A 15,842-nucleotide genomic window follows, 5' to 3' on the forward strand; every position below is an offset into this window, starting at 1 on the left:
ACAAGTACTTGGGTTTGCCATCACTTCTCAGTGTATTCCAGTGTGCAATCTTCACTTGCCCAGCTCAGTCAAATGTTTTGGGAAATCCTTTATAAATTGAACATTGCTGTGTAACCTCTTCAATTTTTTTGGGTGAAGTTGAGGTTGACACAGGTTTTCTGGCTCAGGAGGGAATATTCATGATTGTGGAGCACATACAACATCTCATATTTGTTGGTTTTATATTGAAGCATTGCTTGCAATTTATCTTTGACTTTGAGCTTGATGCCTCCTCATTCATATAAGTGTTGTAAGTGGCTTAAGACATTGTCACTAGCCACGGTTCCTTATGCGACAAGAGTATCACATTGGCTCCTGTGTCTAACTTCATGAGGTAACCACATGTTAGCATTGCAAAATGTGAATCTGGAATCATTAATTTCTCCCCTAAGTAGCATTGTTGGCCTTGTTCTTGGTGCAGCTCATCTATCTCATGGACTTGTTTGGGATCCTCCACGTCTTGCAATTTCGGACTTGCACATCATTCCAAAGGATCCCAGACAATTGCAGTGAAAGCTCTGCAAATTTATTGCTGGACAATGTCTGCTCCTGTGAGGTCTTTAAGAGCCACAGTATTGACATAGTCATCAACTTCTGTTTTGCTTGGGTATTTTTTTTTGCCCTGGGGTTTCCTTGCATTTTTGTTATTGGGGTTGTTCTGTACCACAGTTTCACCTTATCACACAAAATGGATCAATTTTGGTGATAGACTTCCAATTGTCTGGTGATTTGAATAGCTTTTTTCAACTTCAGATCTCCTTTAGAGTAGAGAACATCTGAAAAAGTATCATCTGTTGCTCCCACTACCATTCAGTCTCTTATGAGCTCTGATTTAAGGTCCCAATAGACACAGCCTTCAGCCAATCTGTATAATTTATTTATGGAAGAGTCTATGGGTTCCCTGGACTTTTTGACTCTTGTTACATTTTGTTCACTCCAAAATGGTATTGCTTCTTAGGTTAAAGTAATTGTCAAAGTACATCATGACTTTTTAAAAGTGATCAGAAAAGGCATTATTCTTTGTCTGGTAATAATGCCATTGGCAATTGGACCTACTGAATATAAGAGTGTGTACTCTTGTTCCGCCTTTGTTTTTTTATTCAAGCCTAATGCTAGCATAGATCTTAAAAATCTTCTTCTCCACAACACCCAATTTTTCACCTGATCTCGTCCTTCTATCTTCCTTAATTGGTCTGGCAGTGTTGATTTATCATTCATGGCTGTTTTCAGCACAGTTTTAATTTTGTTATTAAATGGCACTACAATTTTTGTTTTCATTGATGCACTTATTGGCATTTGGTAGACTCCTGTTGCAATTACAGAACCATTTTAAACTTCACCAATTCTGCAGATAAAATCTTTGCAACAAATCATTTTGGCGAGGTAGTTGCTTTTCTAAGCTTGGAGAATTGAAGCCAATTTGTGCTCTGACTTCTCTTTAAGTTTTGCTTTAAATTCATTTGCTGTCACCATGTGTTATGCCATTAATTCTGGATTCATGCTTTATTGTTTCTCAAGCCACGCTCATTAAAAGAATCAGTCTGCTGGTGCTGTCTGACTATTGTGCCGAATTTAAATGCTTTTTTCAACCTTCTTTTTAAAAGAGTTTACTTACCCTTTTGCAATGTGACTAGGTCCTTTGATTCTGCTTTAGATCAGGTCTCGCACTGAACCTCCACGTGCTCTGATGGAGTCTTATTGTATGGCACAGTCAATCTTTCTGCTGCTGTTCAGCCTCCCTGCCTGTAATGGAGATTCTCCCACTGCATATTCAAGGTTTTCAAGTTAGCTGCACTTCTCTCAGGTTAGACTACAATTTCTTTACTTCTTCATTCTTAGGGATTTTGTGTTCCTTCAGCTGTTGCCACCATGTTGTAATGGTACAGGTTGTTTCATGAAGTGGTCTGGAAGTTTGTATAATTGAACAATAACTGTTTATTAATAATACATAACTATATATATGGACACAGTCCTGACAAGGTGCCATCTTCATTCCAACTTCCGCCTGACTCATTATTATACTCTACTACTCCCATGTGACTCTCCTCATCATAATGTAGTCAGTGCTGTTCCCCAGTCCTACATTTACACTTACAGCAGCAAACACCCTAATACTACATTCGTATGTAATACATACATGGTTGGTCACATGCCAGGGTCTCCTATGAGTATGCTTAACCTTTTCAAAGATGTTTTGAGGAATCCTTAAAGCATTTATGCTGTGCTTCTTGAAGTCTCCGCCTTGACTGAGTTCTGAGCTGAGGAATTACTCTGAAGTCTGGAGTCAGACATAGGAATAATGTAACCCATCCAATGGACCTGGCCCTTACTTACACCAAGTCCTAGGCTCCTATTACTCAAATTTGTTCACTGGTTCTCCAAGTACATAGATTCCAAAATTCTTGTTTTAAAGCTTTTCATGGCTACACCACCTTGTGATAGCAACCTTTCCCTGCCTTTTAGCCATGCCTGTTCTTTCTATCCCTTTAGCTATCGGCTTCACCTCTTTTGAGATAGCTACCACATAGCTCGGACTGATTTTACCGAATGAATAGCTTTCTGAGGTCACATTTCTACAAAGAAAGATCTGTAAGAAGGCAGTGATTTGTTTTCTTTCTAGAAACCCTGAATTTTCATCAATTATCTGAAGCTCAACTCTTGTTCCCAGACCTCCCCCTGGTGACGACTAAAACGTGTGCCTCCCACCTCCTCCCTCCCCACTCCCCAACTCCAAAAACGCTCAACAACTTTTGTACCCTAACCTCACATTCTTATAAACTTCTCACTCCGGGGTCACACTCAGACTGAGGCATTAAAATGGGGTCACATCAGGAAAAGGTTTGGGAAGCACTGTCCAACTGTCAAGACTGATTAGTTCTGGGACACCTGTGGGGAGACAGGTCTAAAGTTTCAAGTCCATGTGACTCTTCTTCAGATGTACAGACATTTGGTCAAATGGAGTTGAAATGTTAACTCTACTTCTCTCCACAGATGCTGCCTGACCTGCTTAGCCTTTCTAGCATTTTCTGTTTTTATTTCAGATTTACAGCATCCGCAACACTTTTTTTGTCATATACGCTTCATGCAAAATACACTGAGATGCTTTTCTATATATGAGCAATATGCACATCGCTGCAGCCACTTGGACAATCTTAGTAGACCATCTCTAACTGTTTCAAGTTAATCCATCTGTTTTTTTTTAAATCTAGGAACTGATCATTATTCTTCAAATGCCATGAAATTCATATAGTGTGGGGATTTTTCTTAATCAAGGAGTGCGGTGGGGGGGGCGGGGGGGAGAGGAGGGCGGGGGGGAGAGGAGGAAGTGGAGTGAAAATCATAGTGATCTCATCACATTCCATGGAACAGAGACCCAGAATCTCACTCAATAGGACAAATAATGTGAGTGATATACTTACTACTGTTTCCCTGAATGATATTTGTGATTTAATGGCAATGTCAGATCAAAAATCAGGTTGTCATACAAAACATAGCAACTGCCAGCATCCAAGAAAGTTAAATAACAATCAATATTTTTTTCTTGTCTTTCCATTAAAATGTCTCAACAGACTTTGTAAAAAGCAGTAACCATTGACCCTGTCAGAAATACGCAAAACCATACATCTGAAGGGAAGAGAAGAGGGTTAAAGTAAATGATAACTTAATGTTATACTTTCAGCATAACATAATGGAAAAGGGATACATCAAGAAGTATACATTAACAATCACTGCCTGTTTCGCTAATGTTCATTTGTTTAGTTTCTAATCTTCACATCTGTTAATATCAAGTTCACTAAAGAAAATACATGAAACTAAGATGGAAATAATATTACATTAGATATTTTGTATTCAATGATCACCAAAGTTGAACATAGGCAGTTATAATTAACTAGATTTTAGTGTTATCACAACAACCTTCTGAGTAATACTCTTCCAGTTACTGATGTTGCATGATCCTTCAATTCTGTAACTGTCTTTTAACTGACTAGTACGATTTACACTTGCAAGTGAATCAGCTTATTACTTGGACTATTTTGAACTCACTGCTAACATTCATCTTTTTCCAGACTTCACTGATAGTCTTTCTAGGTAGATTCCCCCTGTCTACCTTTCTCCTGTACTCGTCAATGATAAGCTGTGCCTCTTGATGCAGTGTGATAGCAAATCCTGTTTACAAAATTGAAACAAACAACCTTCCATTACAGACGAACTAAAGAATAAAGGAGCACCCTTACTAATTCCACTTAGGATTCAGCTCAAATGGGCCTACAATTTCAATATCATTTCTAGTACGAGGGACATTTGCAGTACTGATTTAGTATTTATATTTATTGTGGATTTAACTGTCCACAAATTGATTTTTGTGATGACATCAAAAGCTATAATTTTACAAATTTCCCTGATTATCTTCCTATTGAAAAATTTGTTGGGAATCTGGTATTTAAGTAACACTTCTTATGTGATTCATTGGAACAACAGGAACAGGAGTAGGCCATCTAGCCCCTCAAGCCTATTCAGTATTCAATGAGATCATGGCTGATCTGCAAATAACTTTGAAGTGATTTGCAACAAACATTATTCATGGTGCATATGAAGAAAAGACAAGAAAATTGGAATTAAGTATAAACAAGCAGCAAGTTTATAAGCTGTAACTTCTAGGCCTCCCAGCTTCAGACTTGAAGGGTACCCCAAAGATGCATCGGGAGATCCCTCTCGGAACTACCTGGCTAAGCATTTGCAAGGCAATTGTCCAGAATTGCCAACTTCCCCTGGATATTTCTGCTGTGACCTTTCAAAAAAGTAATTTAAATCACTAAGTTTGCATGGTTCTGCCAGAATTACACCAATAGTTACTCAGAAAGAGTTAGAAGAAATAAAACCTCTTCTAACTTCTGCACAATTATTTTAAACACCCAACCTGATCTGCACACAGGAATTCACCCCCATCCCCCAGGGCCACTCCTCACCCCCACAGCATTCCCCACATCAAAACCCCCATGAAATTCTCCCTACCGCCCCCTGCCACCACCACCACCACCACCACCACCACCCCCCCGCCCCCCCCCGGCCAAATACCCCAATGACATTTTCAATGGGAATTTTCACAGTAAATTAATTGCAGGGTGTAAGCCTACATGTGACCAATAAATAAACTTTTCGTACTGCACCCCCAGACCTGGCTAGATCCATCCCGTCCAATCTGCTGGGATGAGTCTCATCTCCCGACTGAACCAACCCAATGCCCAGATTCGGCTGGAACCACTGTCCTCCTGTCAATATGACCCAACCCCCCAACCTGGATGGACACGTGTACTCCCAGGACCTAACCCATCAGCCTGCCCAACCACACAACTTTTCCCCCTCAGCAAGAATACCCAACTCTCTGATCTGACTGGAGCCCCCACTCCAGGATGCAACCCACCTAGACACCCCCAACTCCCTGCTACCCCCAATCCTCTAGACCTGGCTGGACCCCTGTGCCTCACCCCCCACGGACAACCCAAGCCCCCCGCAAGATGTCCAAATACCCCATAGCTCTCCATTACCACCAGCTCAGTTACCTGACCCATTCCCCTCCCTGGAGACGTCTTATCTGTGCAGCAGAAAGACAATTTAACTCTGGTGCATATCTGTTGCCAACTTTTCAGGGTGATTGTTGTGGCACAGCAGGCAGTGATAATATGAGAGGAGCTTGGACAGTTCAAGCATCATCAGTGTCAACAGAAATTGGAGTTTGCTATACTTTGACTCATTGTGAAGTGTAGCAAATCGAAAGAGCCAAATTACAACCTTTACATCTGGGAGTTAGAGGCAGTAATTAGTTTTATTTATCTTGCTTCCTTTACAAATACATTCTTACTTGATTTAACCCACTTCATTAAATGAATCAAATTGTACGTATGAAGCATCAAAATATCACATCATTGATAACAATTTCCACAGAGCTTAGGGCAAATTGCAATTTTTTTATAGACTCCTGATGCTCTTTGAAAGAAGTAAATGATTTGAAATTTTCCTGTTTTAAGCACAACGTGCATATTAATCAGATTGATTACAAAATTTGCTTCTTTCAGCCTTTTAAAGGGACCCTGCATAGAATCTCAGAATAATTAAATTCTGATCAATTTGCAAATTTAGGTTTAAGACTCAATCAGGCCTGTGAAGAGCAGGAAAGGTGCTCATGGCTTCAATTTTTCAAATGGTGGAGTCTCATTTCTCGACATCCGAAGACTGCCCTGCTCGAATGAGCATTAAGTAGCTGCAGGTGGGACTTCATTCAGGGGAAGGCCTGTCTTGGGGGGGGATGAGTGCCTTACTGCAGAAGGAGCTTCTTAAACCCCACCCTCCCATCTGCTCCCTCCTTGCCCAAGACCTCTGTCCAATCTCAGCTTTTCCCCTTGCAGTTCAATCCTCCTGCCAGCCTAAAAATTGAAGAGAGGGAGGAAAAGTCCACATACGGGCCTCAATTGCGGCAAGGCTAGGCTTCCTGTCTGAGGGCTTGCCTGCTGCAGCATAAAATTGCTTTGTGCTTGGGATGAAGGGCCACCCAGAGAGAATCATATTCTTTCAATTTCATGCTCCCTTTCGCCCGCCAACTCCCAACCACACCTAAAATTCCGCCATTGAGGGGGGAGGTAATTCTGGAACATGTTTATTACAGCACTAACAGCAGTGAAGGATACAGCAAAAATTTCTTAGTGACAGCATGATTTCATTAACCATTATGAGCCACTGCAATCAGGGGTAACTATGTGGGCAGGATTGCTCAGATTCTAGTTATTGCAAATGACATTTTATTTGACATTATCATAGTTATGGTGTTAGTTTCTCGTCTACTGATGTATAATTTCCTCATGTTAGTTTGCTTTGCTTGGAAATCAGAACCAAGAAAGAACGACAGGACATAACATATTTGAAATAATGTAATCTTATTCAATAAATGTTTCAATGCATGTAATATTGCAGGTCATGCGCTGTCAATTTAATTTCCAGAGTGCCTCTTGACTTTTTTATTCATAAGGTGTGGACAACATTGGCTACACCTCTTGTTGTGAAGTAAGGATTACATGATTTTGACCCAATCATGATAAAAAAAACATAGCATGTATCTAAGTTAGGATCACCATTAGTAAATTCAGTCCCAGGGAACTGGACGTTAAGTGACGAGAGGTTTCTCAAACTAGTATAATCTGTTTTGTATAAAATAAAGATATTTGTGACAATACTTCATTTTGTATCTCGTCAGAAGGCTCTGTATTCGAGCTGTTTTATAATAAAATGAAGGATTTGTAACCTATGGTTAGGATGATATGTGACTTGAGCGGGATCTTAGAAGTTTTAAAGTTTATTTAGGAGTGCCACGAACACGCTTACATTAACGCTGCAATGAAGTTACTGTGAAAATCCTCTAATGATAGTGTTCTCGTGGTTTATGGTTTTCTGTATATTGCTTCTTTATCGGCACCTGATCCAACAGAATTGATAATTAATGGATTAGCCAATCAATAAGATGTCTGGGATTCAGATGACCTCTTGTGATTAATAGTGAAAAGAATATCCTGTGCCATTGAGATGGTGCTTACAGCCAGTTGTAACGTGATGGATCAGAGCCATCAGTTAAATACACTGACTGATCCTGTATGCATTTTATTGCTGTTTGCAGCAGAGAACCTGTACAAAATCTTTGAGTGCCTCTCTGATGGCTGTTTCCAACCCTTGTTCAAGCAAATTAAAGCTTCACTATTTCCTTGAGCATGGATCTGGAGCACCCATTGCAGCAATGGGAACATTCATGAAAGAAACAGCCACTGTAGCCACAGTTTGTATCAATGGAAATTGTAGTCACCATTGGTGATAGGCCTTGCTCAATGGTGGACTGCACTTCAAACATTTGTTTTTTCTTTTGCTTTCACTGCCATGATGTGAAGTTAATTATTATACCTATTTAATGAGCATTCTTGCAATATATTTATCTAATTTTTCTGCCATTGGGACATTTGAACGAGTATTATTATTGTTTAATTCCAACTATCCCCTCCTCACTTTTACACAATAAATTTTTCACCTGCATTGCAATGGGATAAAACTCTATTGTTTTATTCTTTATGGAGGACAACACAACTGGGCATTTTTTTGTAAATCATCAAATTTTCAAAATTCTAAGGATGAAGCATATAAAGTAATGGTACAAAGAGAAGAATATTCTTCAATACATGTCAAAAGGTCTTTTGTAAAGTGAGAATTCATCAAACGAAAAAGGAAATGAATGAGGCAAGATGAATGAAGAATAATGCAAGACATTTGGAACAACATAAACAGAAAGTGTCGGTTCAGGTTCCCTTGATGACATATGAAACTGGGCCCAATTCTTCTATTCGAAATACTGAATACTTTAAATATTCAATTCCCAGATCTGGTCTCCTTGTAACCTTGTCTCAGTGAACAACATCAAATCACACCCCTTCAACTCCATTTGCACTGTTAAATAATTAGCTTAATTCTGAATGCTTATTGCGTGGTGAACTGGAAGTACCAGGCAAGAGGCAAAAAAATCGGGCTTGTGCCCAGATTCTCGCCTCTTGCAATGTTACCGGCCCCATTCTGCTGGCAAAATTGGCTTCATGCCTGGGATGGGCATGAAGCTCATGCAGTAATAATAACAGAGTTGTCATGATGGGAGACTTTAATTTCCCAAACATCGATTGGAATATCCCTAGGGTAAAGGGTTTGGCTGAGGACGAGTTTGTTAGGTGTGTTCAGGAGGGTTTCCTGACACAGTATGTGGATAAGCCTACAAGAGGAAATGCTGTACTCGATCTGGTACTGGCTAATGAACCTGGACAGCTGTCGCATCTCTCAGTGGGAGGACATCTTGGGGACAGTGATCATAACTCTATCTCCTTTACGCTAGCATTGGAAAGAGATAAGATCAGGCAAGTTAGGAAAGTGTTTATCTGGAGTAAGGGGAAATATGAAGCCATCAGAAAGGAAATTAGACGAGTAAATTGGAAGGAGGTATTCTCGGGGAAAAGTACCAAAGTAAGGTGGCAGATTTTCAAGGAATGTTTGTCTAGAGTTCTGCACAACAACGTTCCAATGAGATAGGGAGGTTTTGGTAGGTTACAGGAACTGTGGTGCACGAAAGTTGTAATGAACCTAGTCAAAAAGAAAAGTAAAGCATACAAAAGGCTCAGAGAGCTAGGAGATGTTAGGGATCTACAGGAGTATACGGTTTACAGGAAGGAACTTAAGAAGGAAATTAGGAGAGCCAGAAGGGGTCATGAGAAGGCCTTGGCAGGTAAGATTAAGGAGAACCCTAAGGCATTCTACAAATGTGTGAAGAGTAAAAGGATGAGATGCGAAGGAATAGAAACTATAAAATGTGAAGGTGGGAAAGTTTGTACAGAACCGGTAGAAATAGCATAGGTGCTTAATGAATACTTTACCTCGGTATTCACAGTTGAAGAAGATCTGGGTGGTTGTACTACAGGCTTGCGACGGACTGAAAAGATCGAGTATGTGGACATTAAGAAAGAGGATGTTTTGGAAGTTTTGAATAGCATCAAGATAAATAAATCGCCGGGACCGGATGGGATGTACCCCAGGTTACTGTGGGAGGCCAGGGAAGAGATTGCAGAACCTCTGGCGATGATCTTTGCGTCGTCGATGGAGACGGGAGAAGTTCTGGAGGATTGGAGGATTGCGAATGTGGTTCCTATATTCAAGAGAGGGAATAGGGATAGCCCAGGAAATTACCGACCAGTGAGTCTAACCTCAGTGGTTGGTAAGTTGATGGAGAAGATTCTGAGGGACAGGATTTATGAACATTTAGAGAAGTTTAGTATGCTCAATAGTAGTCAGCATGGCTTTATCAAAGGCAGATCATGCCTTACGAGCCTGGTTGAGTTCTTTGAAAATGTGACTAAATACATTGACGAAGAAGAGCGGTAGATGTGATTTATATGGACTTCAGCAAGGCGTTCGATAAGGTCCCCCACTCAAGACTTCTTGAGAAAGTGAGAGGGCATGGGATCCAAGGGGCTGTTGCCTTGTGGATCCAGAACTGGCTTGCCCGCAGAAGGCAGAGAGTGGTTGTAGATGGGTCTTCTTCTGCATGGAGGTCAGTCACCAGTGGAGTGTCCCAGGATTCTGTTCTGGGACCCTTGCTGTTTATAATTTTCATAAATGACCTGGATGAGGAACTGGAGGGATGGGGTGGTAAGTTTGCTGACGACACGAAGGTTGGTGGTGTTGTAGATAGTTTGGAGGGATGTCAGAGGTTGCAGCGTGACATAGATAGGATGCAAGGCTAGGCAGGAAGTGGCAGATGGACTTCAACTCGGATAAACGTGTAGTGGTCCATTTTGGCAGGTCAATGGAATGAAGGAGTATAATACCAAGGGTAAGACTCTTAGCAGTGTAGAGGATCAGAAGGACCTTGCAGGTAGAGAATGTGGTTGGCCTCGCAGGTCGAGAATGTGGTTAAGAAGACATGTGATGTACTGGCCTTCATCAATCGAGGGATTGAATTTAGGAGTCGGGAGATAATGTTGACGCTTTATAAGACCCTAGTCTTGGAATACTGTGCTCAGTTCTGGTCACCTCATTACAGGAAGGATGTGGAAGCTATTGAAAGGGTGCAGAGGAGATTTACAAGGATGTTGCCTGGATTGGGTGGCATGCCTTAAGAGGATAGGTTGAGGGAGCTCGGTCTTTTCTCCTTAGAGAGACGAAGGATGAGAGGTGACCTGATAGAAGTGTATAAGATGTTGAGAGGTATAGATTGGATGGATTCTCAGAGGCTTTTTCCAAGGGCTGGAATGGTCGCTACGAGAGGACACAGGTTTAAGGTGCTGGGGAGATATCAGGGGTAAGTTTTTCATTCAGAGGGTGGTGGGTGAACGGAATCGGCTGCCGTCGGTGGTGGTGGAGGCAAATTCGATAGGGTCTTTCAAGAGACTTCTGGATGAGTACGTGGAACTTAATAGAATTGAGGGTTATAGGTAAGCCTAGTAGGTATGGATATCATCGGTGCAACTTGTGCTGTAGTTTTTCTATATTCCATGTTCTAAATTTAATTAGTGAGTCCTGGATGCTATTATCTGGGCTTACATGACCTTACCTGCTTGCCGATGGAGTTCCTCACCAGTGAGGATGACATATGGTTCCTCACGACCTGACGTGAGGGCCTTGCCGTTAGGACATGGGGGCAGGGACAGGCAGAGCTCCTTAGGCAGCTTGGCATCATGGCACTGCCTATTGAACACAGGCAGTACCAAGGGGCTGGGGCCAAAGGGGAGGGGCCGGAGCCACGATGGGGAGGCAGGGAGAGCTCCATAAGTGGAGTTACTTCTCATCAGGGATCAGCCAGGGGAGGGGGGAGCTCAGGATTGGCGAAAGTGATTGGCTGGGGATGGAAGGATCAGGCGATGTCCAGGGGAACGATAAAGAGGATGGCAAGTCCAGGGCGGGGAGGAGGGAGACAGATACAACAGATCTTCCAGTGTACACTTGTATATAGTGCACTGGGACATCGAGGCTCCTGTGCAAAGTTGCCCTTACTGTTCAGCAGCCGGCTCCTGATGTAAATAGGCTCAGCCCCTTCCCCCCCGCTGATGAGAATTCCATTTCACCTCATTTGTTTCTCTAAGTGGCGTACCATAGCGTCTGGAAGCTCATCTGAAAACTGGGCAAGATTCTCTTCTGTTTTCAGCGTAATAAGATCACTCCCAAAGTGTTTAAGTGTGTTCTATAATCAAATTTCCCTTTCTAATTTCCCGTTGCAAAGTGACATTCACATGTGCTGTCCCTTCTTTTTATTTTCTGGTAACAATCTGCCTCATTACTAACCTGCACTCCTACCTTCTCCTTTAATTTTCATTTTCTAATTGTTCTTGCAACTGAATCCCCCCGCCAATACTTAGCTTAAAGCCCTATCTACAACCCTTGCTATGTGATTCACCAAGATCATGGTCCCATCATGATTCGGGTGAAGACGTTCCATCGGAATAACTCCTTCCTTCCCCAATACTGGTGCCAATGTCTCATGAATTCAAATCCATTTCTTCAACTTCTGAGCCACGCATTTTCCTGATGAATCACAGCTTAGAATGGCTCCCGATCTGACCAAGACATCAAGCCTCCCATCCATTGACTCCGTCTACACTTCCCGCTGTCTCAGAAAAACAGCCAGCATAATTAAGGACGCCACTCACCCTGGACATACCTTCTTTCACCTTCATCCATTGAGAAAAAGGTACAAAAGTCTGAGAACACTTACCAACCAACTCAAAAACAGTTTCTTCACTGCTGCCGTCAGACCTTTGAATACAACATATTAAGTTGATCTTTCTCTTCACCCTATCTGTATTAAAACACTATATTCTGCACCCACTCCTTTCCTTCTCCCCTATGAATAGTATGTTTTGTCTGTATAGTGTGCAAAATACAATACTTTTTACTGAATCCCAATACATTTGACGATAACAAATCAAGTATCTCTTTAATCTTATTGACCCTCTGCCAATTAGTTTGTGACTCAGGTATGTTTTACTTAACTCAACTGAAATTCCCTAAACTCACTCCGTTTTGCCCTGCTCCTTTCAAAGTCTCGCTCCTTTACACCCCATTCTACTGGAAGCTTTGTTCTTTTGTGACCTGCTCTATTCACTTCTTTATTCCCCATTTTGTCCCACTCCTTTACACCGCACCCTGAAGTATCGTTCCTTTATACTACACTCCTCCTTGCTCCGCTATTCTCAAAGTCTTGCTCCTTTATGCCCTGCTCCCCTTGAAGTGTTGTTCTTTACACACTGCTCTGTTGGAGATCTTGAAACTTTTTGCCTAGCGTTTTAAGCCCTCTACAAGAAGCCCACACCTAATCCCCCTATCCTTGAATACTACAATTTTATATTTTACCTGAATTCTCCAAGATCCTTAAACATGCTCTTGCAATATAACACTGCATTGATTGATACTACAATTTCCTGTACAAATACATTGAGTCCTGTCCAGCCCACAACACTGATCACAATCGCCAATATTATTTAATATTGTTGTGATCATAAAACACTGTTCCTCTATTGCAGAGGATAAATAGTGACTGCAATAAATCAGATAAAAGTGGAAAAGCATTGGAGTGTTCCCTCTCCAAAGGCTGTGCAAACCTGGGAATAAACATGACAGCCATTACAAATGACTTGACTATATAATTTAACTGGTTGTTTCCACATTGCTGTGATTAACCAGAAATTTATGGTGCTGAGTTGCTCATATGAAATATATAAGCTCAATTAAAGATTGTGGAAAAACATGATCAAGAATCTGAAACTATTTTTACGCTGAATTTAAAATTAATTTAACCTACAGTGAATGTTAAATATATTTTGCTAGCAATTCTGCTGAATTTAGCTTCTATATAATTTTAGTTCTCAGAATAGATTTTAATGAGTAGTTTGGCCTACATGATCCATTAAACAGCTGATATTCCTGTAAAGTTGGAGATAGGAATAAAGCAGTTACACCTAAACTATTTCTGGTGCATACTCTGACGTATGCTTCCCAGTTCATTTTGTCACACACTATTACAGATATTTTTCATGCAAGATTAAGTTTTAGTTCATGAGAATTGTAAACTTACCTACAGAAGTTAAGGTTTGCAGAAGCAAACTGATGTAGAGTGGCATAAATTATAGCAACCTGCTTAAAAACATGAATGTGAAAAATGCAACTGAAAACATTCTAAACATAACAGGTAACATATTCAGCTGACATTTTGGTATATATACTATAAGTGTAATTATCATTCCGCAACACTGATGGTGCGATTGCTTCGAATTTAAAATTTATTTATTTATAGCTATTTTGTACCTGTACCATCAGCAGATAATCCAGCATGCTCAGCTTTTACTCTCACTGGCATTCTGAGGAAGGCCAGAATCGCAATTAATCCTTGATGTATTACATCTTTAGGAGGAAACTCAATTGGACATTTTCTAAGGTTGAGAGCTTTCAATGAAGTCAGATTGCCTGTAAGAAAATAAAATCAATTGGATACAATTAGAATCATGGAACCATACAGTGCAAAAGAGACTCTTCGACCCACCAAATCTGCACCAACATGCGAGAAAACCCTGACCTTCCACCTAATCCCTTTTACTAGCATTTGGCCAACAGCCCTGAATGTATGATACGCCAAGTACTCATCCAGGTGCTTTTTAAAAGATGTGAGGCTATTCGCATCTATTACTCTCCTCGGGAGAACATTTTAGACTATCACTGCCCCCGGGTAAAAAAGTTTTTCTTCACATCCCCACTAAACACCTGCCTCTCACTTTTAACCTAGTCACCTCGTGATTAAACCTTCAACTAAGGGGAACAACTGCTCCTTAACTACTCTGTCTATATCCCTCATATCTTGTACACCTCGATCAGGTCTTCTCTGCTCCAACAAAAACAGCCTAAGCCTATCCAACCTTTCCTCATAACTTAAGTGTTCCGCTCCAGGCAGCATCTGGTGAATCTCCTCTGTACACCTCCAATACAATCACATCCTTCCTATAACGTGGCAATCAGAACTGAACACAGTACTCTATAGCTGTGGCCTCACCAAAATTCTATACATCTCCAACAAGACTTCCCTGTTTTGGTAATCTACGCCCTAATTGATAAAGGCAAGTGATCCATATGCCTTTTTCACCACCCTACTAACATGCCCTTCCATCTTCAGAGATCTATGGACAAACACGCCGAGGTTCATTTGATCCACAGATCTTCCTAGTGTCATGCCGCTCATTGAGTACTTCTTTGTCAAATTATCCCTTTCCAAAGTGTATCACCTCAACGTTTCAGGGTTAAATTTTATCTGAAACTCGTCTGCCCATTTGACCATCCCATCTATTTCTCCTTGTAGCCCAAGACAAAACACCTCACTGTTAACCACCTGTTCAATTTTTGTGTCACCTGCAAACTTAGTAATCCTACTGCGCCACCCCACACATAGTCAGCTATGTTGTTTATATAAATGACCAATAACAGGAGACCCGGCACAGATCAATGTGGTATACCACTGGACATTGTCTTTCAGTCACTAAAGCAGCCTTCTGTTTTCACTCTCCGTCTCCTACAACTGAGCCAATTTTGAATCCACTTTATCAAATTACCCTGTATCCTATGTGCATTTGCCTTCTTTATAAGTCTCCTACGTGAGACCTTGTCAAAGGCTTTGCTCAAATCCATATAAACTACATCGACTGCATTTCCTTCATCTACACACCTGGCCATCTTCTCAAAAACTCCAATCAAATTTGTTAGACATGACCTCCCTCTGATGAAGCCATGCTGACCATCCGTGATCAAGTATTACCTCGCCAAGTGGAGTCAGATGGTGCCGTTCAGAATTTTCTCCAATAGTTTCCCAACCATGATGTGAGACTCACTGGTCTGTCATTCCCTGGCTTATCTCTACCATGTCTCTTAAATAGTGGAACCACATTAGCTGTTCTCCAGTCCTACTAATAACCCACTAATAATCCCGATTCGGCAAAGAACGGAGTGTGTACAAACACATGCATTCTGCTCATGAACATAACATCAACAATAAATAATTACAGGAGAAAGTAATTTTAGTTTTCAGGAGGAGCTGAGAGCAAAGCTCAGGATTCAAAGTGGGGATTTCAGCTCAGGAGAGTCAAAATATTTTGTCACTCTCAGTGTCAGTTACTCTCAGGCCTGGTACAGCATGTGCCATATAAGAAGCAAAATTCTCTCTCTGCTGTTACATCCACAAACTCAAAGCTCAGAGA

General features: G+C 41.2%; 1 protein-coding gene across 3 annotated transcripts in view; it reads right to left on the minus strand.

Moving 5' to 3' along the window:
* LOC145354195 (leucine-rich repeat-containing protein 27-like) overlaps window positions 1–15,842 on the minus strand; it is an 82,338-nt gene that overhangs the window by 40,764 nt on the left and 25,732 nt on the right. For all 3 annotated transcript variants that reach the window (XM_080205271.1, XM_080205270.1, XM_080205272.1), the window contains one exon: window positions 13,909–14,067. In XM_080205271.1, coding sequence (XP_080061397.1) covers window positions 13,909–14,067 — 159 coding nt within the window. The remainder of the gene's footprint in view (window positions 1–13,908; window positions 14,068–15,842) is intronic.

Source organism: Carcharhinus amblyrhynchos, chromosome 17 (genome assembly GCF_965287045.1).
Source record: "Carcharhinus amblyrhynchos chromosome 17, sCarAmb.v2.hapA, whole genome shotgun sequence".
Lineage (NCBI taxonomy): Eukaryota > Metazoa > Chordata > Chondrichthyes > Carcharhiniformes > Carcharhinidae > Carcharhinus > Carcharhinus amblyrhynchos.